This window comes from Littorina saxatilis, linkage group LG1 (assembly GCF_037325665.1).
Source record: "Littorina saxatilis isolate snail1 linkage group LG1, US_GU_Lsax_2.0, whole genome shotgun sequence".
In the NCBI taxonomy this organism is placed as follows: Eukaryota; Metazoa; Mollusca; class Gastropoda; order Littorinimorpha; family Littorinidae; genus Littorina; species Littorina saxatilis.
In genome coordinates, this window is record NC_090245.1 from 65,074,808 (window position 1) to 65,096,962 (window position 22,155).

Consider the following 22,155-nt stretch of genomic DNA (forward strand, 5'->3'; position numbering starts at 1 on the left):
AAATCGCAGGTAAAACATACATTTTATGGCGCACAAGGCAGTTAATACTACTCGTGTCGACTAAGGCCAGGTCTTGTTTAGAATGACGTTAATGGGAAAGCGCAACCGACGAAGACAGAAGACCGATCCATTCGGCAATAGCCCGTGGGAAAAAGACATGTGAAAGAAACAGGGAGTACGTTCTTGGGTTTCAGTAGCGTTGTGCGTACTATTTTGGATTGGTTGCATGAGAAGAATTGGTACATTTTAAGCGCTTTTAATGGAATAAGCTGAAGAGACTGTGTGTCTTTTAGCGGCTGCATTCGGATTATGGCTACTACTATTGTATGTATATGTCACTGTGGAAAGTGGAATCCAGAGGAATCTACTTTCCTCTGGATTATTACCAGATGAAACTGGAATTCCAGTTTCCTCTAGGGGAAACTGGAATTCAATCTCTAGGTGAAAGTAGAATTCTACTTTGCCCTAGTGGAAACTGTAATCAGACTTGAAAATTGCTTCATTTTGTGCCAGATTTTACTGAACTTTGGAACGTAGTCCTGCTGACCGACTCAGTTTTTTGTCCAGCATTTTACCCAAAACATATGTTTTTGCCTTGTGTATGTAGTGGACTCGACAATACTGAATTGAAGAGTGTTGTGGACAGATGTCGTAACTACTTTTTGTTTGTGATGGAAGAGTTAACCAAGCCAATTTAACGTTCATTCATAATTTATTGCACACACACTCACATCTTTAATTGCACGATATGGTCTAACAACTTTTCCAGTTTTGTCAGTCTTGAGTGTTCTTTTCTTACTTGTCTGTATTTTGACAGTTTGTTTTGTCAGGGCGAGGATGGCACTTGGTGCTGCAGGGAATTCCTGCATCTTTGCAGCAGCACTTCTTTGTTTTGCAGCTGCCTTTGCAAGAACATACCGTTCTCGCGACGGCCTGATTTTGCCATCTGGTGGATGCGCGTGATGCAGGAATCAAGGTCACCTCTGACAGTCTGGCAGGATCTACTGCATTCAAAGAGGGAAACACCACACTGTTCATGTCAACCAGTTCCTCACCACGCCACCAATTTTTCACAATACCAGCAAGACAGTACACTTTGTACATCTCACAACCACCCACTGTTTTGGACTCGAGCACTTTACAAGTGAGCAGCCTAACATCTGTGTTGGTTCTATCGGCACTGTGGATTTTAACTCCCACTGTGTTGCCCTCTGAAAACGACTTCGTCACATCTTTCAGTTTCTTTTGGTACCGAGATTCTTGGCGCCTGGCAGCCGTCAAGAAGTTTCTTCTTGCAGCCAACTGCTTGTCTCTGTGAACTGCACTGGCCTCATTTTCAACCACCGCACTGCGTCTCCAAAGAACAAACTGTCCAACCTCTAATGGCTCTTGCATGGGATTTCCCTCTGTGGGCACACATGCAGGGTCAAACACTTGATCAACAGACATCACGGCATGCTCACGTGGATTTACTTTCATACCATTAACATAGGGAATGTTCGTGTGTTCTGTTCCTGTACCGACAATGTGGTTTTCACTCAAGAGGAGATACTGTCTTCCACGCTTTCTGTTCTCAGTTGAATCATTGTTGACTGAAACACGGCATGAACTGCACCGCTGTCATGACTGCCAGACTGTGGAACCGCCCCATTCTGACCCTCCAGCTCCAAACTCACACTACTGTGGCTGTCGCTCTCGGACTGCAAAAACCCATCAGTCTGACTCCCAGACTGTGAAAACCCGTCATTCTGACTCCCAGGCTGTGAACACCCGTCATTCTGACTCCTAGGCTGCGAAAACCCGTCATTCTGACTCCCAGGCTGCGAAAACCCGTCACTCTGACTCCCAGGCTGCGAAAACCCGTCACTCTGACTCCCAGACATGGAAAGTTCACCAGCAAGACTCTCCAACTGTGATACCTCACTACTTTGACTCTGGTTACCACTTTCACCATGACCCTCCAAGCCTGTACCTCCCTGACTTTCACACTGTAAAACTGCATCGCTGTAACTTTCATGCTCGAGATTGTGGCTGCCAGAAGCGTCGCCATCTTCGCCAGACTGCACGACAACATCAACCTGGCTACCTTCAGACCCACCTTCGGCTTCACCACCTGCAGACACCCTGAGCTGCCAGCTGCTCCCATAAGGCTTGATCTGCTCGGAGCTCGAATGGGGTCGTCCCAGTTGTAGAGGACACAGAAGTGTTTATGGCGTGCACGACAAACTTCAACCCCCTACTCCAATCTGTTCCATGCTCGTCCATCCACTTTCCAAGTTTCAATTGAAGGTCGCCATTCCCACGCTCGACACGGCCTGCAAACAAACAACATAGTACATAAATACATACAATTTTGAATTTCCACCACCATTACTATCAAATTACTGTCATCAGAAACCGCATAAAGTAGAATTCTCCTCTGGATTCCACTTTCCACTGTGGCTGTTCAAGTCTGATTCCAGTTTCCACTAGGGCAAAGTAGAATTCTACTTTCCCCTAGAGATTGAATTCCAGTTTCCCCTAGAGGAAACTGGAATTCCAGTTTCATCTGGCAATAATCCAGAGGAAAGTAGAATTCCAGTTTTCTCGAGGGGAAACTGGAATTCTACTTTCCCCTATGGGAATCTCAGATTCCTCTGTATTCCACTTTCCACTGTGACATATACATATATGGTATATGTTCATACACAAAACAATACACATCCCAGAGTCCCCAACACTGGTTACGTCCAAGAACAAACATGTACAAGAACAAGTACTTTATTGCCAAATATAAAATTAAGCATCATGTTGTATAACTTAACAACGGTATCATGTGCTTATTTCTGTATGACCTGAACGGGTATTGCTTCAATGGGTATGGCTTTCATTTGGTATTGCTTCAATTATTATTGCTTCAATGGGCATTACTTCAGTGGGTATGTTTTCAAAGGGTATTGTTTAATTAGGTATTGCTTCAATTGGTATGGCTTCAATGGGTATTGCTTTAAGGGTTATAGCTTCAGTTGGTGCCAAGGTTGGAGGAATTGTGAAATCTGTAGCTCAGAAGATATAATTGTAGATGCTGATGGGTATTGCTTCAAAGGGTGCCAATGAAGGTCAAGGTCAGAGAAGCTCTGGAATATATCACTCAGCAGACAGAATGGTCGATGTTAATGGGTATTGCTTCAATGGTTGCCAATGAAGGTCAAGGTTGGAGAAGCTCTGGAATCTATCGTTCAGCGGATAAAATTAGAATGATCGATGTTTTCCGTCTGGGGAGCGCTGGCCTAGACGTTACTGTGCAGCGTGTGAGAGGTGACAATGTTCTCTCCCTTCGCAGAGCAGCGGAGATTCAGGCGATGGACGTCAAGCTTATCTCTGAGAAATTCGATCGAGGTCAGATTATGGGACAGTGTAAAACTTATCCTTGCTGTTTGTCCTTTACAAAAAACATGATATTTATGCCATATGACGAATAACTTTTTTAGAATTGTTCTTTTTCTTGAGGCCCAACAGAAAATCCACATAGGCTTTGAGTTAATGCGATTTTCGTTTATCAGCACTAGCACAGTTGAGAATTGGGAGGAGGATTAACATTTGACGAGACCTTTAGAGTTTGACGAAACCTTAAGGGTTTGAGGAACTTTTAGGGTTTGACAAGACCTTAATGATTTTCCGAGACCTTCAAGGTTTGACGAGACCTTTAAGATTTGACGAGACATTTAGGGTTTGAGGAGACTTTTAGGGTTTTTAAAGATCTTTGTGATTTGACGACACATTTAGGGGTTTCAAAGATCTTTAGGGTTTGACGAGACATTTAGGGCTTGAAAAGACCTTTACGGTTTGTCAAGAAGTTTAGGGTTTGACGAGACCTGTAGAGGTTGACAAGACCTTTAGGGTTTGGCGAGACTTTTAGGGTTTGACGAGACCTTGACGGTTTGATGAGACCTTTATGGTTTGACAAAACTGTTAGAGAATCACAAGACCATTGGGGTTTCACAAAACTTTTAGGATTTGACGAGACCTTTAGGGTTTTAAATGGCCTGTAGGGTTTGATAATATCTCTGCGGTTTGACGAGACTTTTATGGTTTAACGAAACTTTCAGGGTTTGACGAGACCTAAAGGGTTTCACATAACCTTTAAGATTTGCCTAGACCTTTTGACACGTTTGACAAGACCTCTAGGGTTTCACAAGGTATTTAGGGTTTGATGATATCTTTTGGGTTTGACGAGACGAGGGTTTTAGGGTTTGATCAGATCTTTAGGGTTTGACGGGACCTTAATGGTTTCACTAAACCTTTAGGGTTTGACAAGACTTTTAGGGTTTGACAACACCTTTAGGGTTTGACCGGATAATTGATGTTTGATCAGACAGTTATGTTTGAGTAAACCTTTAGGGTTTGACTAAACCTTAATGGTTTCACTAAACATTTAGGTTTTGACAAGATATGTAGGGTTTGACATCACCCTTCGAGTTTGATAACACCTAGACAGTTAGACAGTTAATGTTTGCGTAAACCTTTAGTGTTTGACTAAACCTTTAGTGTTTGACTAAACCTTTAGTGTTTGACTTAACCTTTATGGTTTGACAAGCTATAGGGTTTGACCAGAAAAAAGACAGCATATGATACCCGTGATTGTTGCTTTTCACAAGAGACTTCCCGTTCGCCAATCGTGAGTACTCAGCACTGGGTGAGATATACTTCTTCGTCAAGAGCTGTGCATGTTCTTGTCGGCTGAGTTTCAATTGTAAAAGAATCTGAGTTCTAAGGAACCTTCTACCTTTTGACTGTGATACGTCTTAAAGGTGAATGGATGGTTGTTAAGGAGTAGGCCGAGAACAAAACCGAGAATAAGGTCGAAGCTGAATCGATGAAAGTCGCTTGTTCATTTCAAATCTTTGTTATTCTCTCGGGTGCCAGGAGATTGGTTCCCCGTCAATCTCACTTACTCTACCGCACATGCCTTATGCATTTAGAGCGCTTACTTCACTTTTTTCTCAGATCGATACTCAATCTCTCCCAAATCGGCGTACGGCTGCCTAAATTGTGGGATAAAAACGGTCATACACGTAAAGACTGTTGGTATTTCAGTCCATGAACGAAGAAGAAGATGCTGAATCGGTCTCACGTGACCCCCTGCGTTCTCCAGACAAGGAACAGTAATAAACAAAGTAACAAACTTTGTCTTTTCTCATTGCTCAGGTCTTCAACGTCCCGATACGCTCGTCGTCAGTCGGTGTCAGCAGAGCGCTACAACCCTGACAAGGACGATGACGAATCGGTCTCACATGACCCCCTGCGTACTCCAGACAAGGAACGACAATAAACAAACTAACAAACTTTGTCTCTTCTCCTTCCCCAGGTCTTCAACATCACGATACACTCTTCGTCAGTCTGTGCCCGCTGAGCGCTACAACCCTGAAGAGGACGATGACGAGTCGGTCTCACATGAACCCCTGGGTTTTCCAGACAATATACAACAACAGACAAACTAACAAACATGTTCTTACCTCATTGCTCAGGTCTTCAACGTCACGATACGCTCGTCGTCAGTCGGTGTCCGCTGAGCGCTACAACCCTGAAGAGGACGATGACGAGGACGAGAGAGTGGTGTATCCAAAGACGGACGGACAGAGGGAGAGACTCACCGAGGCCGTTTGCAGTATCCTTCTCTTCAGGTCGGTTAACAAAAATACCCACCCCCCTTTCTCTTCTTCTTGCTTCTCTCTTTTCCTTCTCTCTCTTTTCCTGACTGTCTCTCTCTCTCTCTCTCTCTCTCTCTCTCTCTCTCTCTCTCTCTCTCTCTCTCTCTCTCTCTCTCTCTCTCTCTCTCTCTCTCTCTCTCTCTCTCTCTCGGGGGGTTTCGCGAGATCTTCGAGCAGCAGGGCGGACAATTTCGAGCTCTCGATTTAACTGAAAGAAACGCTCAATATTTCCTTAAAATGCAAGGTGTTGGACTCCCAACAGCTCTTGAGGGTACACTGGAAGCCCTGCTCAAGGAAAACACCGTCTGTTCGTGGAAAGTTAGTGCTGAAGGCACTAAAACTACAGTTGTCCTGCGACTTATGTCAGCTTCTGACTCGGACCGGCCAGCCATGACTCAGCATTTTCGCCGAAAACCGCCAAGCCAGCTTCAGCGTGACAGGCAGCGAGCCGAAGAACGAAAGAGAAAGAAAGAAGATCAGAAGAAACCCGTGACGACATATTGAAGGCAAGTCATGACATTTCTTCACTGTTCAAGCCTTCCATTGTTTCGAGACCACAAATAATTCAACAACAACAACCGCAGGAATGTGAAAATGACACACAACACAGCGATAGTGACATTAGTGCACGTGTCGCACGCACGGCTGACACCATTTCGACTGGGTGTGATAACAATAGACAGGGTGAAGCTGACGCCGTGTGTTTGTCGCCACTGGCCACTGAGTCGCGTTGTGTGTCCTTTTTGGATACATGGTTATTAAAAACAAAGTCTCAGACAAGAGAATGTACACAAACACTGGATACAGCAGAGGAAAAGGCATCTGACCTAGGCTACAGTCTGCCAGCTGTAAAGGAGTATGTGTCAGGACTAAAGGACAGATCAGCTGTGCGTGCAGTGAAAAATATGCACAGAAACAATTCTTTCCGAAGGGTGGTTCATGACAACTCAGGTGACAGACAATCACTGCTTTGTGAAACCGACGATTTTGTGTTGGTCACCGATTGCAGTACTGACGGAAGTCCATGCATGTACTGGTTGATCAAGCAAGCAGCTCGCCACATGCCACGAGAAGAGCAGGAGTACATTGACAAGCTTCGGCATGGTTCACCCGTAGACAGGAGAAAATGTGACGATCAACTTCGATCTGCTCTTCATGAAGTGTCTGCACTCCGGGATGTGACTAAATTTTACCTCGGTTGACAGCAAAATATCGGATATCGTATCGATGTTGTGGGTGTAATTCGGGACTTTTGTTCTCATGTTGACATTTGGGAGAACAGTGTAATTTGCATTACACAGAACAAACGGACAATACGAACACTGACGCGGAAACTACCATGTCGGGAAAGGGATGGACATTTTGAACCATCCCTATGATCGGTGCATTGTTAAACGATTCATGGTTTCGAAAATATATGTACACCGATTTCCCTTCCCCTCCTCCCCCATTGCAAGGGGCCAATGGCCTAGCAATTAAACTTTCGCATTCGCATTCGCATTCTCAATCTCTCTCTCTCAATCTCTCTCTCTCTCTCTCTCTCTCTCTCTCTCTCTCTCTCTCTCTCTCTCTCTCTCTCTCTCTCTCTCTCTCTCTCTCTCTCGCCAATCCATTTGGTTTTTCTTTCTCAATCTTTCAGCTCCTTTGAACATCTGTCATTGCCTTTGTCTCGATCCCTCACTCCCTATTAAACGGAAAATCCTCCAAGAAAGTCTTGTCAGAAACACGCATCTCGTAAGTATACTTGGGGAAAATGAAAGGCCAACATATGGGACCATGTCTGAAGGTCTTTCCGGTCTTGGCGACATACTCCCCTTCCACACATTTGCCAAACACCCACACTTTTGGGGGACCCCTCTCAATCCCAAATTCTCTTTGAGAGTTCCAGACATGGTAAGAGTTTTATGTGTATTTTGTAGCTTGGCATACTAAATAATGTTTGTTCTCTGACTTTTCCAGGTCCTTGGAGCCTGAACAAATTCAGGAAGTCCTGGATGCCATGTTTGAGAAACAGGTCTGTTTGTATGCACGGGATCACCTCTCCCGTTCCATTTGTTCAATTCACGCAGTCACGCACTCACAGACTTTCAAGAACACAAACTGACACAGGCTCACACTGACACATACGCACTCGCACACAAAACGGACACAGACAGACAAACAGACACACACACAGACTCATATATAAACAGACACACATGTACGTATGCACGCATAAACAATCACACACACACACACACACACACACACACACACACACACACACACACACACACACACTCACACACACACACACACACACACACACTCACACGCACTCACACACACACACACACACACACACACACACACACACACACACACACACACACACACACACACCTTGTAAAATCGATAACCAGGCAACATTCTGAAGAAGAAAGAGTGAAAAACAACGAGAGGGGGGGGGGGGGCGGGAGACAGAGAAAGGGAGAGAGTCAAAAGGGAGAAATAAATGGTAAAGAGAAGTGGTTGGTGGGGTTTGGGGCCAGGTTGATGGGGGGGGGGGGGGGGCGAGACAAGGCGGACACAGACCCACGATAGGAGAGTAGAAGAAGGCAAGGGAGCGAGAGATATAGGGATATTAAAATCGACTTAAGAATATTCGCTGGGTGAGAACAGGATTTTGACGCTGGGGCAATCGATTTTAGCTTAAAATGATGTTTTTTTCTTTCTTCCTGCTGCGTTAATAGAATTTCAGAACTTCTGCTCAATATATATATCATTTTAGAATACCAAGGACTCTCAGATGTCTTGGAGAAAAAAAAATGGAAAGGGTCGAGTTATCAAGACTCTTGACATTTGCATTTAATTGTCCTGTTTTTGCTCCTTCCTGTTTGTTTTATTTGTATGCTGCTTTTTGTCCCTTGTCCAACCCAGCACCACGAGGTATTGATTGTGTCTGTGTCATCAGAGTATCAAAAGTAGACATGAATAGAATGAGATCAGTTTTGTTCTGTAGAATTCAGCACACCACGTGGTTGAGGAAGAGCACCAATTGTCTCTTAGAACAGATCATCAGATTCATTTCCACATCCCCAGCATATAAACACGTCATGTCCCAAATAGACACTAGTTCTGGGGACAGAAAAACCAAGTTAGCATAGCATATTTACACCTGGTTTCAGGGATGGTTGCTTATCTTCCTTCGGAGAATAGTATTGTATTTTTGGATAAGCAGTACTAGTATTTTATTCAACAATGACTAAATACAACACATAATGAGCGTATCGTTAGAATGAACATGCTATAGGTTAAAGTGGGGATCCTGATAGGGGAAAAAACCGCAACTTTATACTTTTCTTTGTATGGTTGACCAGTGAAAACGTATTCCTAGTTAGCGAAGTTCTGTCCAGAGTGTGACTGTACAATCTCTCACTTTCGTACTGTTTCCAGGTGCATCCAGGGGAGACGGTTATCCAGCAAGGTGACGACGGTGACAACTTCTACGTCATCGACACGGGTGTCTACGACGTGCTGGTCAACGTGAAAGGCGATGAGAAGAAGGTGTACCAGTTCGACAACAAGGGCAGCTTCGGGGAGCTGGCACTCATGTACAACATGCCCCGCTCCGCCACAGTTAGAGCAACAACCAAGGGCACGCTGTGGGCCATGGACCGCAACTCTTTCCGCAAGATTGTCCTCAAGAGCGCCTTCAAGAAGCGCAAGAAGTTCGAGGCCTTGCTGGAGAGCGTCAACATCCTCCAGTGTCTGGATCCCTACGAGAGGATGACCCTGGCAGACGCTCTCGTCACGCAGACCTACGAAGACGGACAGGCCATCATCCGGCAAGGAGACACGGCGGACGGGATGTACTTCGTGGAGGACGGCAAAATCCGCTTCACCATCACCTCCAGCGACGGCCGAGAGCAGGAGATCGCTAAGCAGTCGACCACCACCTACTTCGGCGAGATTGCGCTTATCAATAACAAACCCCGGACTGCTAACGTGTACGCAGTAGGCAAGGTCAAAGTGGCATTCTTGGAGAGAGACTGCTTCGAGCGCCTGCTAGGTCCTTGTGTGGAGATCATGAAGAGGAATAGCCAGTTGTACACCATGTATGCTGATGATCAGTGAACTTATTTCTTCTTAGGCTCATCTGTTTTTTTGTCATCGTTTTCACCACACCTTCGTTTCAAAGCTCCGACTGACTGTGAGGTCATCATAAAGTCATCATCATTTCAGATAATATACACTGCGAGTTATTCATTTGGATGACTGTTTTCCCATACCAACGACGTATTGTGGACTGCAGTGAAATGAAAGATTGAGTGTTGTTCCAATATTGAATGTCTGCGTTCATCACCATTTGATTTGTGTTTTATTTTGCATCGCACAGGCTGAATGAATGTGCGCGAAATTGTCGTATTTTGAAGTTATGGTGTCTGTGTTTTCGAAAGGATTTACAATTGCATTAATTAGGAAAGGCACAATGCCGCAACGTATATAATTGAATATTTTGATGATCATGGATACTGGTGTCATTGTCTGTGTTCCCCACTTCTGTTGAGCTCTTCGGTTGTAATGAATTAACACCATGAGTGTCCGCATTCTTCAAAGGCACACGAGGTGGGTTTTTTTCTCACAATTGATGCCTGGTTTACGAACGGGATGTACATTTTCTTGGTTGAACAGGTGGTTTTAATGAAGATGGCTAATGTTTTCTGGCAACAGTGGTTGGATCAACATATACATCCACGATGAACACGTGATACATATTTTACTGCGTGAGGTTGAACTAACTTTAAATGAAAGTGGACATGCTGACAACTGATGTTTTCTGGTTGCAATGGTTGGATCGTCCCGCATAGTCAAATAGGTTGAAGGGACGTTACAATCCAACAACCACGGATCGTCCGTAAGTAGTTTTGTGTCAACGATGAGCAAGTGTGATCACTTTTACAAGTTATGGTGCGTTACAAAGACCTTACTAACGCAGGTGGATGTTTACGTGAGTACTGACGTCACCCAGAAACATTCTTGGTGCTGTTTGTCAATTTTAAAATCTTGGTTTTTGTCAAGAGATTGTGAGTAATCCAAGGATCAATTATGCAGGCATACTGGCAAATACTGTGCGATATCGCCGTGACTTCTGATTGTAGCCAGACTGTTTCTTCATCTAAGATCGGCAATGTTGGGGACATTGTTTTGCATGTGGACATCTTGCTTCCAAACAATGACAGCATCGGGTATTCACAGATATCAGAGCATTCAATGACATGATGTCAACAACTTACGTTTTCACTTTTCTCGCCCACTCTGTAAGAGCCTAATATGTGACATGATTTTACACACAGTCCCATAACTTACACGATAGTAAAATGTAGCGGTGGTCATCAGGAGACCACATTCAAGACGTTAAATCTTCGCCGAAGTGGTAAACAAAATGGAGATGACCTTGGGTCAAATGGCTTAGTTAAATGATATGCAGCTTTTAATACCCTAAAATCCATATGAATACGTCATACCAATATGAACGTGGTCAAAATGAACCAAACTGGAGATTATGGATACTCAAACAAATTTCAGTTTCTTCCACCCTGTTTTTATTGATTTCCATCAATGTTTTCTCTGTTTTTATTGATTTTCATCCATTTTGTTTCCAGTAATACCTTTGAGTTGACACTGACACACTTTGTTTCTGCTTTTGTTTATTTAGACACTATTAAGGAAAGCTGTCATACTCATACTGATACAAATAAACAAGAAAACGGCGCAGTATCCTGCTTTGTATACAGGTGATATCATCAATTGAACTTTCGTATTGCTTACACCTTGACGGATGTGTGGCACACTCATGTCTTTTTCACATCACTCGGTTACCATAAGTCTAATGTTAATCAGCATCAGCTACAGCTGCAGTATTTATGCCCGAAAGTGTCGACGGCTATTTTACTTGGATCGTTCATAAGACTGCTTTCCTGCCTTTGACAAATGGATTATTGGGACCGTGTACGAATTAATGTACAGGAGTAAGAAAAAGGGTTATACAAGAATGGACGAAAACCTTCAGACTCATATTTTCATCTTCTACGCGACTTCTTTGCGAGTTTCCGGACACAGAATAATAGTGTTAGCCATCCCTTGTGGACCACTAGACTGCTAGCTGTGTTGAATTGCTTGGAGTGTAGACAGAACTATGGCACATTACTGCTTGCCACCAGAGACCTCCTTTGCATGGATTGGGGAATGAATACCATTAGTGATACTGTCATCAGTGGTATGGTTGGTGGACTGTGCTGATGTTGATTTTAAATAAATGATGGCGGTACTCGTGTCTGACTCAATACGGCCATCATTCGGAAGTATGAGTCAACGGATGGGAATTGACAGTTACGTGCAGTTTTATGACCAGAGAAACGGTCGTATGTTTTAGTCAAAAGTTGGAGACACGTCTGCAAAATCCAATACCTTTTGGGAAGCGTTGGTCACCCCCTTCCAGCGTTGCATGTAAGTTTGGTATGTGTCACATTTCACGAAAAAGACCTCTTGGTGATACAGTTTCAGAATTTTACGAACGTGACAAATGCACACAAACAGGCCTTTTTCAAAATGGCACACGAAAGTGTGGTGTATTTCAAGCGCTCAAGAATAGACCTTATCAAAAACGGTTGTTAACTCTCTTCCAGCTTTGCATGGCATTTGTATGTGTTTCGTCAGATGCCCAGAAAAAGAATCCGTAATTCTCCGCGTTTGCCCGTGGCTGTTTACTGTGAATCGATCTGGAAGAAATTATGTTATTATGGATGGTCGTTGACAATGAACCCGACAGATTAATAATATATTGTGAATACTACTTTTAATGCTGAGAGCTAGCATTGGACTAAAACAATGACTGAATCGGAGAAAAAATGTTCCAAAATGGAACTGGCTACGAAACAAGAGACAATCTGAAAGTCTTGTACTGAACAAAGAACATATATATCTAATTACAGGTAAGGCATGTTGTCAGAACAATTACAAATCAGTTCAAACTTTTCGCGTTTTTTGTTTGTGTGTTTGTTTTCTTTGTATGTTGCTTGTTTGTTTATTTGTTTGTTTTCATTTAGTCAAATACCGATTTAGAACCTTTACGATGTTCTGAAGTATGTATATCACATCATCATAGAGTGCTAGTGGCCCATATGTGTTGTATGGATGTAGACGAACATATGAGCACCAGATTATTTGTAAGAGGTTTATTGTAATGTGAATGTACACCTCAGCTCCTGTCTGATATTTATCGTTTGTTATCTGTGTGTGAAAAATATAACATTTTTCTTGACAAAGCCTATGTACGCTTCGAAAATGTAAACCCGATTTTTATACTCCAATAAATTGTCTGCAGGGGTGATGTCCCGCAAGGCAAAGAATATCGTGTTGATTACCATATCATTTGCATATTAATGAACTGTCATTTGCATATTAATGTTCCAAGAGCCAGGTGGTGTGAATATAGTCCTCGTCACGTTGGTTCACAGATGCACGCAAAGCATTCGATGATCATCGACACAGCTTCTATATATACCTCGCACTGAGTTATGGATGGATGAACATATCTGTTTTGAACTGCTAATTAATGGGTAGCAAATAATGCTTTTACTGGTGGTGTCCCCCTCCTTTCTCTTATAGTTCCTACTGTTGCGTTGATTTTTGGCAAGTTCATTATGTACATTATTTCGAATTATTCTCCACTCCTGGAGAGTTTTGTTCATTTTAACCTGAGTATATTTTTGTGCCTGATTAAATCCATCTATGTTGTTATCTCATGCAATTTGGGGATTTAAGTGCTAACCAAAATGTCCACTTCATCTGTCAAACGCTTTACTTGTGGCATGTTTACTTCAGAGACGTAATTAACCACCACCCGAAATATAGATTCCTTTATTATTAAAAGCAGAAACAAATACTGTTAGTTGTCAGAAATAGCTTTCCTCCACCAGTGGCTTCGCCTCTGGCTTCACAATTCTCTGGTTCTTTGTTGGATAGCTTCACTCCTGTATCTGAGCAGTTTGTTTTGAAGATCTTGAAGAACACAGTGCCAAAGTTTTGTGAGCTAGACCCCATCCCCACCAACTTGTTTTATGAAAACCTTAACCTTTTTCTTCCTATCATAACCAACATAATCAACGCTTCTCTCACTTCTGGCACTGTGCCAATGGACTTGAAAACTGCAGTAGTTAAATCTTTGATCAAGAAACCATCTCTTGATAAAAATCAGTTGAAAAACTATAGGCCTGTTTCCAACTTGCCATTCATTTCTAAAATTCTGGAAAAGTAGTGCTTAGTCAGCTTCTCTCCCACCTTGAAACCAACAACCTCTGCAACCCTCTTCAGTCAGCGTATAGGGCTGGCCACAGCACCGAGACTGTTTTGCTTCGTGTTGTGAATGACATTCTTTCTGCTCTGGATAATGATGACCTATCAGTTCTGCTTCTCTTGGATAACTCAGCTGCGTTCGATACGATCGATCACTCTGTTCTGTTCTCTCGTCTCGAATCTGTTTTTGGCATTCACTCTACCGCTCTTCACTGGTTTAGTTCATATCTACAGGGCCGTAGTCAGTATGTGTCTGTCAATAATCTCTCATCTCCTCCATCTCCTCTCTGTTTCGGCGTTCCCCAGGGATCAGTTCTAGGCCCAGTTTTATTTGTACTATACACCACTCCTCTCTCTGCCGTCATCAAGCAACACGCAGTCAATCACTACCTCTTTGCAGACGACACACAACTCCAACAAGCATGCAAGCCTACAGAAATCCAAGCGGTGACGCACACTCTCCAAAACTGCACTTCAGATATTAAATCATGGATGACAAACAATATGCTCAAGTTAAATGATGACAAGACTGAATTTCTTCTTTTCTCTGGAGCTTCCTCTTCGACCACTTCCCTTCCAGCCTCCATTACAGTAGGTTCTAGTGACATTTCTCTCTCTGATAGTGCTAGGAATCTTGGGTTCATCATGGACTCCCACCTCTCAATGAAACAACACATCAAAAAAGTCTGTCAGACATGTTACTTTGAGATCAGAAGAATAGGTTCCATAAGAAAATTTCTCACTGTTGATGCCACTAAAACTCTCGTTACATCCTGCATTCTGTCCAGATTAGATTACTGCAACTCCCTTCTCATAGGCTGCCCTGACTCCACTCTCCAACCCTTGCAAAAAGTACAACACTCTGCTGCACGTCTCATTTTCAGAGCACAGCATCAACAACCCTGCACTCCTCTCATGAAAAAACTTCACTGGCTTCCTGTATCTGAACGTATTAGGTATAAAGCTGCCTGCTTCTGCTACAATATCATCTCTGAATCGGCACCTGCCTATCTTTCTGAACTGGTCTCCCTCTACACTCCCTCTCGCACCCTTCGTTCTTCTGATGATGCTCGACTTCTCCGTCAAGGTCGCTTTAAACGCAAGGCTCATGGCTTCCGCACGTTTTCGTATTATGGACCTCAGTTATGGAATTCACTCCCCTTTCAATTACGTCACTCTCCATCCATTTCATCTTTTAAGTCCAATTTGAAAACTCACTTGTTCCAACAACACTACGGATAGTTCCTTAGTATAGAGTCTGGGGATGTGAGATGTGCATGATGTGTTGTTTGAATCTGACAGTGATTGTATGATTTTTGTATACATGTATTGTTGTCACGCGCTTTGAACTTCTGATAAGGCGCTTTATAAATGCCCGTTATTATTATTATTATTATTATTATTATTATTATTATTATTATTATTATTATTATTATTATTATTATTATTATGTGAAGTAGAGGTTTGAGCATTTACATTCATGAACGTTGCACAGTGTGTTATACGACATTTGCGATAGTCAGATTCTTATTAAACCTCAAATTGATTGAAACAAGTCGATTTCGCGAAGTTTAATTCAAGAAGCTCGCTGCAGAAAGCTTTGGCTCTGAACTCTCCGTAACAAAGACTTCGCAGAATCTTCACCAAGTCCACTTCCGGCTCAATTAAGAACAGCCTTCATGCACGTTAATTCCTTCCCTTGTCAAATTTCTTGTAAATCATCTTATAGATCCTCTCAGGCTGCAAATCTGCTAAATTACTTCAGCAAAAAGTCCTAACTCTGTTTAGGAATCAGCAAGGTTGTTAAATTCTACTGGGCATGCGAGTGGAGGGATGCTCTTCTTATCCCAACTATAAAAAACCTCTGCAGGTTTATGATGGTTTATGTGAACGATATCAAGAGGAAAAAGGTATATTTAACATGGACTTCTAAAAAAAACATGCATACTGGACCTTTCGGGGATTGGTGAAAGGCGAAAAACCTTCTGATAATTTTGTTCTGCTTTTCTTTTTCTTAATTTGTTTTTACACACGAGAGACATACACTTCTTGTGTCAAAGTAATTTATAGCATGTTCTGGAAGAAAGCACACCACACAAGCTAAGGCAAAAACAAATATATGGCCGGTGTTGGTTTCAATATCAAAAGCTCTGCTTCATTCCAGGTATTGATCCAAAATAGCGTAAAGGGAAGCTTCACGTGAGATCGTATTGGGAGCAGCAATTGATTGTATTCACATTTGCAGGGTTGCCGCAGGGCAATGACAAAACGATACAAGAAATAGCATCACAGGTATTGTGTTTTTACACACTTTTGTCATACATGATGGCAGACGTCAGCGTAGCGTTGAGTTTCATTGTAAATTCTGGCTGATAACGATGATTACTGTTATATGCTTATGCTATGCTGGAGATCTTTGGGTTGAACACATCTTGTTCTTGTGTTTGTTTTGGTACTGCTTCATATAAGCCAACCGGCCAAATGTTCATTTTAGATAACCCAAACGAGAACAGCGCAAATGTTTGCCTTGAAGACAAATCTTGTCGTTAAAATGAGCTTGACAAAAGGTCACACTGTTCCAAATTATGAAACTTGGCTTTGGATTTACATGGCTCTTATCTGTTTACAACGTTTTTCTAAAATGTTCCATCATTCAGGAAACCCGTCAGAAAATCTGTCTATATTAGGACCTTCTTATTTCTGGAGGGAGGAGGGAGGGTAGCTTTCATCCCTGAAGTGTTTAAGGTGTGACTTTGTTGTCATATTAAGCCAATCTTACACGTGCCATGCAGCACGCTTTAAGTGTATATATTGTGACGTGCATATAATCCTAACATATTATACAGGCCTAGCTACGACATATGACATGTCACAGCACTGACATAGATAATGATGCAAGCTAAGCACCGAATTGAACAAAGAAACCATAATTATTCTATCTAAATTTGTAACACCAGTTGTTCGTCTTTTAAATCGCCGTTGACAAAACCTTAGAGACATACATGCAACGCAAAACTATCCCTGCTTGTGAATCTGAATAAAAAAGCAACAAAACCACAATCACCCTTACATTAGTCATTTGACCGGGTCTACGCGTTTTGACCTAAAACCCAAAATACATTATCGAAGTCCTATTGCGCTTTGTTTTCCCGCTTTACCAAACTAGTCCTGCTCTCTCTGTGTCTCGTATTTTTTGACGTGAACGCTTTGCCAAACGGCGGAACGATCGTCGAATGAAGCGAGACTGTTAATCATCAAGAGAATGAAGGATTACAGGTTGTCACTAGCAAAATGCATCCCGGAAGGCGAAACGATTTAGCGTACAATGAAACCAGATGGGCTGAAATTGATTGTCGTTACGCTGAATAGATACTGTGCCCGCCAGGTTATTTTTTGTAATGCTCTGTTATTTCGATGGGGTTTCTCGGGAGGCAATGAAAGAGAATGGGCCAGAATTTGCTGTCATTATCATTCAAAGATTCCTTGTCTGTATTTTACTTTGAAGATGTTTCTTTCTTTTCATGTAATATATTTCGTTTTTCCTTGTTACCTTGTCTTGCTTTCTTTCTATCTTTCTTGCGTTTGATTGTGCAATTATTTCTCTATTTATTTACATAATACTTTTGTTTATCCGTGTCAAATCTTAATCAAATTAAGCAGAGCGCTATTTTAGGATCTGAGAAACAAAGGGAAGTAAGCGCTCAAAGTGCATGCAACATGTGCTACACGAGTATGTTGTTTCTCCAAATTGTAAATGACACTTCTGACTGTCTTTATTTATCATTTGTTCATTTATTCATTCATTCGTTTATTGATTCAGTTATTCCTCAGTTTTTTTAAGTATTTTATCCACACTCCTTCAGCAGCACTCGCCTTAAGTGAACCTTTGATGTTGCATAAATGTTGCTCGTATCGCCAAATCCTCTTAAGCCACATGCTATAATAATTGGTTTTTGATGGCCACACTTTCTCCTTGCCTGAAGTATGGTTAGAGGGCTGGGACAAACAGCATTCTGAAGTATGGTTGGCCATAATTGGTGGTGTGTTTTCTCGCCAATTGTCTCGGCTGAAAGGCGGGTATTGAGCGCCTGTGTTAAGCGCCAATAATCACGTTGTAGTTACTGCATGTAAGGCTTGTATGAAGACACCACCGACAAGTCGCCATTGATTTTCTAATGACGTGTAGACAGAAATTATCCAGGGAAAAAAACAGCTACGGTTTTATCAATCTTTTGCCTTGACAAAACAGCCCCACAGTAATTATATGTATATTTACATTTACGAATTGTCACAACAGTGCGTTTACATGTTCTGTGATGCAGAGAGCCCACTTCAAAGTTAGAATTGTATGTTCAGTTTTAGTTCAGACTCAGACTTTGATGTCATTGATAGTGTGGTAACAATAGAGAATACTACATGGCTTGCCGTGTCGTACCAGATTTACACGAGTTGTTTTTTTAAATATTGAACTGCGAGCGAAAGCGAGCTTTTGAATATTTGAAAAAGCAACGAGTGTAAATCTGGTACGACACAGCAAGCCATGTAGTAATCTGTTAATCCAACATACTGTACTTACGTGTATTTTACTCAAAACGTCCCGCAGTCGAGGCGTCCACATTGAAGACGCTTCTTTTGGAACCTCGATCTCTTCTAAAGCCTCGTGCAATCTATTACGTCAAAGCAAAGAACCGTCACTCTGAAAGTGTGGCGTGACGTGTTAGTTCTAAAGATTCATCGAGGGTAATTAGCGAACGCAATTTTTGTTTCTATAATGACGTTTGTCTCGGTGACTTTGGCATCATAAGCAGTGGAAAAACAGGTCCCTGCCAGACTTGCTTGACATGACCTCATTTACATGATATACACACGTGTGATTTGAACGATTATTATCTCACGGGTGTCTCTCTCACGTATGTAGGATAAATATTATTTCCTCATATTTTAGTCCAAGTGCAGAGTTCAATAACTGAGAAACAATATTTTCTGTGCGACATTTGTGTGACCATTTCGGCAGATTTGTAGCATCAGTTAGGATATGGTCACAGCTCCCATTGTGTCGTGACAGCCCTACACGTCTGTTTACAACATTGGACGCGTGTATTTCTTCTCATAGAAATGTCTGGTTTGCCCAGTGGCCGGTGGACCGATCATTACTTGATTAGTAGGCTTTGGTCTATGACACTGGCTGCGCGTGTTATTGTCTGGCGTCTTTAGTCTTTGCAGCTGTGTAGTAACGGTCTGGTTAATCAAAGCGATGGTGGTGGGGTTAGACTTTGTAATTAATTAATTGTTACTGCTTTTTTTGCGCTGGAGAAACTTGGTTGGGACATATTTCTTTTTCTGTCGTTTTTCTTTTGTGCTGGTGGGGTTTCTTTAGGATTTTCCCCCTTTTATTCTACTAGGGATAGGAAGCCCGGGTCAATGTGTTTGTCAAGAAAAGGTATCATGCTGTTCAAAAGATACTCGACACGCGTGTTTTTAGTAGATCTTTGCGATTACACTGCTTATTTTCAAATTAATTCCACCGTTTAACAGTATACATGATTTGAAAATCACCGTATTCGCAGCGAACATTCACATAAAATCAAACACATACGTTGATTTTCTTTTACCAGGTAGTATACAACAATCTCAGTGTCACTTTATACAGCGAACATTTACAAAAACACACATGTTGAGTTTCTTTTGCCAAATAGTATAGAACGTGCTCACTGTAAGGTCAAGGTTTCCTTCTATACATGTAGCTAAGACACATTTCGTCGGCCACTCGGTGAGAGAAGAGTGTCTAGAATTGGTGGCACGTTGGATTCGATCCGTCCTCAGACGGAATTTCTTATCTTCAGTTTTTTTCTCTCCTTTTTTCTCTCTTCCTTGCTCTCTTGCAGGCAACCCTTTTTTATGTTTTCTTTTCTTTCTTTGGGGTGGGGGGGGGTAGAGAATGGGAAGGAGGGTTACGCGGATTAGGAGGGGCTAAATCAAAGTATTCAAGGTGTAGACGTTCCTTCCATTCAGTAACGATGATACACAGGGGTCGCTTAATTGTGAGTACTGCATTTTCTACACTATATATTATATTTACCCTGTTTCATCAATTCATATTGTGTTTGAATCGTTCATAGCCAGACTTATCTCAAGTTTTGTAATCTGCTGCTATATATTTTTTGCATTTTTACTCAGAAGTGTTTTTATTTTGAACTCTGCTTCTAGATATTGACTCAATCATTTCAGTATATTTTTGTTCTCAAAGGTGTTTTTATTTTGAACTCTGCTACTAAATATTAACGCAATCATTCAGTACTTTTGTTCTTCTGAGAAATGTTTTCATTCTGAATGACGGCGCACCATAATATTGGTTTATTTGTACGCATAGTCACTGGTAACTTGACAATCGTGGTTGTCGGTTTCCCCTTGTTTATGAATGAGCATAATTCTTTAACGTGGTGATTTGTTGACTTACCGTATTTTCAGTGTGATGATTTATTTACAATATGTTTACCTGAATCGAAGCCTGTGTCTGTTCGCTTGTGATGCATCGTTTACTGTGTGTTCTACCATATGTTCAATCCATTTTTGTGTGTGTGTATTGTGTATTTAATTGCTGATGAAAAAGAAGCATCATAATTATCATTGGCCGTTTTCATGTGTATTTGAATAAATCGATACGTGAATTGAACAAAGTGTTTTACGTTGTGCCTGTTGAATATGTGTACACATACGCACGCTTTTACACACACACACACACACACACACACACAATTACACACACACACACACATACAATCACACACACACACACACACACACACACACACACACACACTCACTCACTCACTCACACACACTTGCATACACACACTCTCTCTGTTTCTCTCTTGTTCACATTAACACACACACACACACACACTCACCGACAAATACAACCACACAAAGACGCGCACAATAGCTCTATACATATATCTAAGCCAACCAATTATGGATATTCAAAAGAATATTCAAAGGAAATATCAAAAGCGTGTTCTTTAAATTAAGTCACTCGAAGTGCAGCCATCCCAGAGAACGATAGACCAACATACATGTACAGGGTGGGCCATAAAAAGTGTCCACATTTAATTTGTTAATATTTTTCCTGTAAAGTGATATTTTCTTTTCTGTTTCAGATAGAATTTGAGACAAGCATCTTAGAATTCTTTTAAAGCCTGAATGGATCGCATTCCAGTACAGGAAAGGACCAAAATCGTTGAACTTTACTTTGCTACCAATTCTGTGGTTCTCGCCCAGCGCGCTTTTCGGAGAGAGTTCCCTGGCACACACTGTCCATGTGCGAGAACTGTGAAGCGCCTCGTGGATAAATTCAGGAACACTGGTCGACCACTATGTCCTTTATTGTTATCTGCGAGACTACCAGTGTTCCTGAATTTATCCACGAGGCGCTTCACAGTTCTCGCACATGGACAGTGTGTGCCAGGGAACTCTCTCCGAAAAGCGCGCTGGGCGAGAACAACAGAATTGGTAGCAAAGTAAAGTTCAACGATTTTGGTCCTTTCCTGTTCTGGAATGCGATCCATTCAGGCTTTAAAAGAATTCTAAGATGCTTGTCTCAAATTCTATCTGAAACAGAAAAGAAAATATCACTTTACAGGAAAAATATTAACAAATTAAATGTGGACACTTTTTATGGCCCACCCTGTATTTGTATCTTCTATCAGATGTGCCGTTAATTTTTTTAATTAGGTGGGCTTTCCGCACGTGCGTTTATCGAAGATAATTATGGTTCTGTGAGTGTGATTGGCTACAGCTAACTAGCAAGAATGTACATTTTAACGGTGTCTTCTTTTCTATGTAAATAATCATAAACACTACAGCGTACGGAACTTTCCCGGCTGTTGCAAGGGTTCAGAGCATCCGTCTGCTTGGACACATAGCAACTGTTAATCTATCGTCTGTCGTCTTTCTCTGCAATTTGTTTTATTGAATTTTGTCCAACTAATTTCCGAAAACATTCTTGTTGTACTCTCATGTAACACACTGGCTGGTGTTGTTAAACGTGCACAAAACACTAACACCTTCAAGAATCTGCTTGACAAAGAAAAACTGTTATTGAGTCCCTTTATTCTTGTAATTTTTGAGT

At 41.8% G+C, this 22,155-nt stretch overlaps 1 protein-coding gene across 1 annotated transcript in view; it reads left to right on the plus strand.

Annotated features, from left to right (window-relative positions):
* LOC138976467 (cAMP-dependent protein kinase type II regulatory subunit-like) overlaps positions 1–17,061 on the plus strand; it is a 152,378-nt gene extending 135,317 nt beyond the window's left edge. Inside the window, exons 5-7 of the mRNA XM_070349319.1 lie at positions 5,508–5,663; positions 7,650–7,704; positions 9,126–17,061. Coding sequence (XP_070205420.1) covers positions 5,508–5,663; positions 7,650–7,704; positions 9,126–9,806 — 892 coding nt within the window. The 3' untranslated portion in view covers positions 9,807–17,061. The remainder of the gene's footprint in view (positions 1–5,507; positions 5,664–7,649; positions 7,705–9,125) is intronic.
* The last annotated feature ends 5,094 nt before the right edge of the window (positions 17,062–22,155 follow it).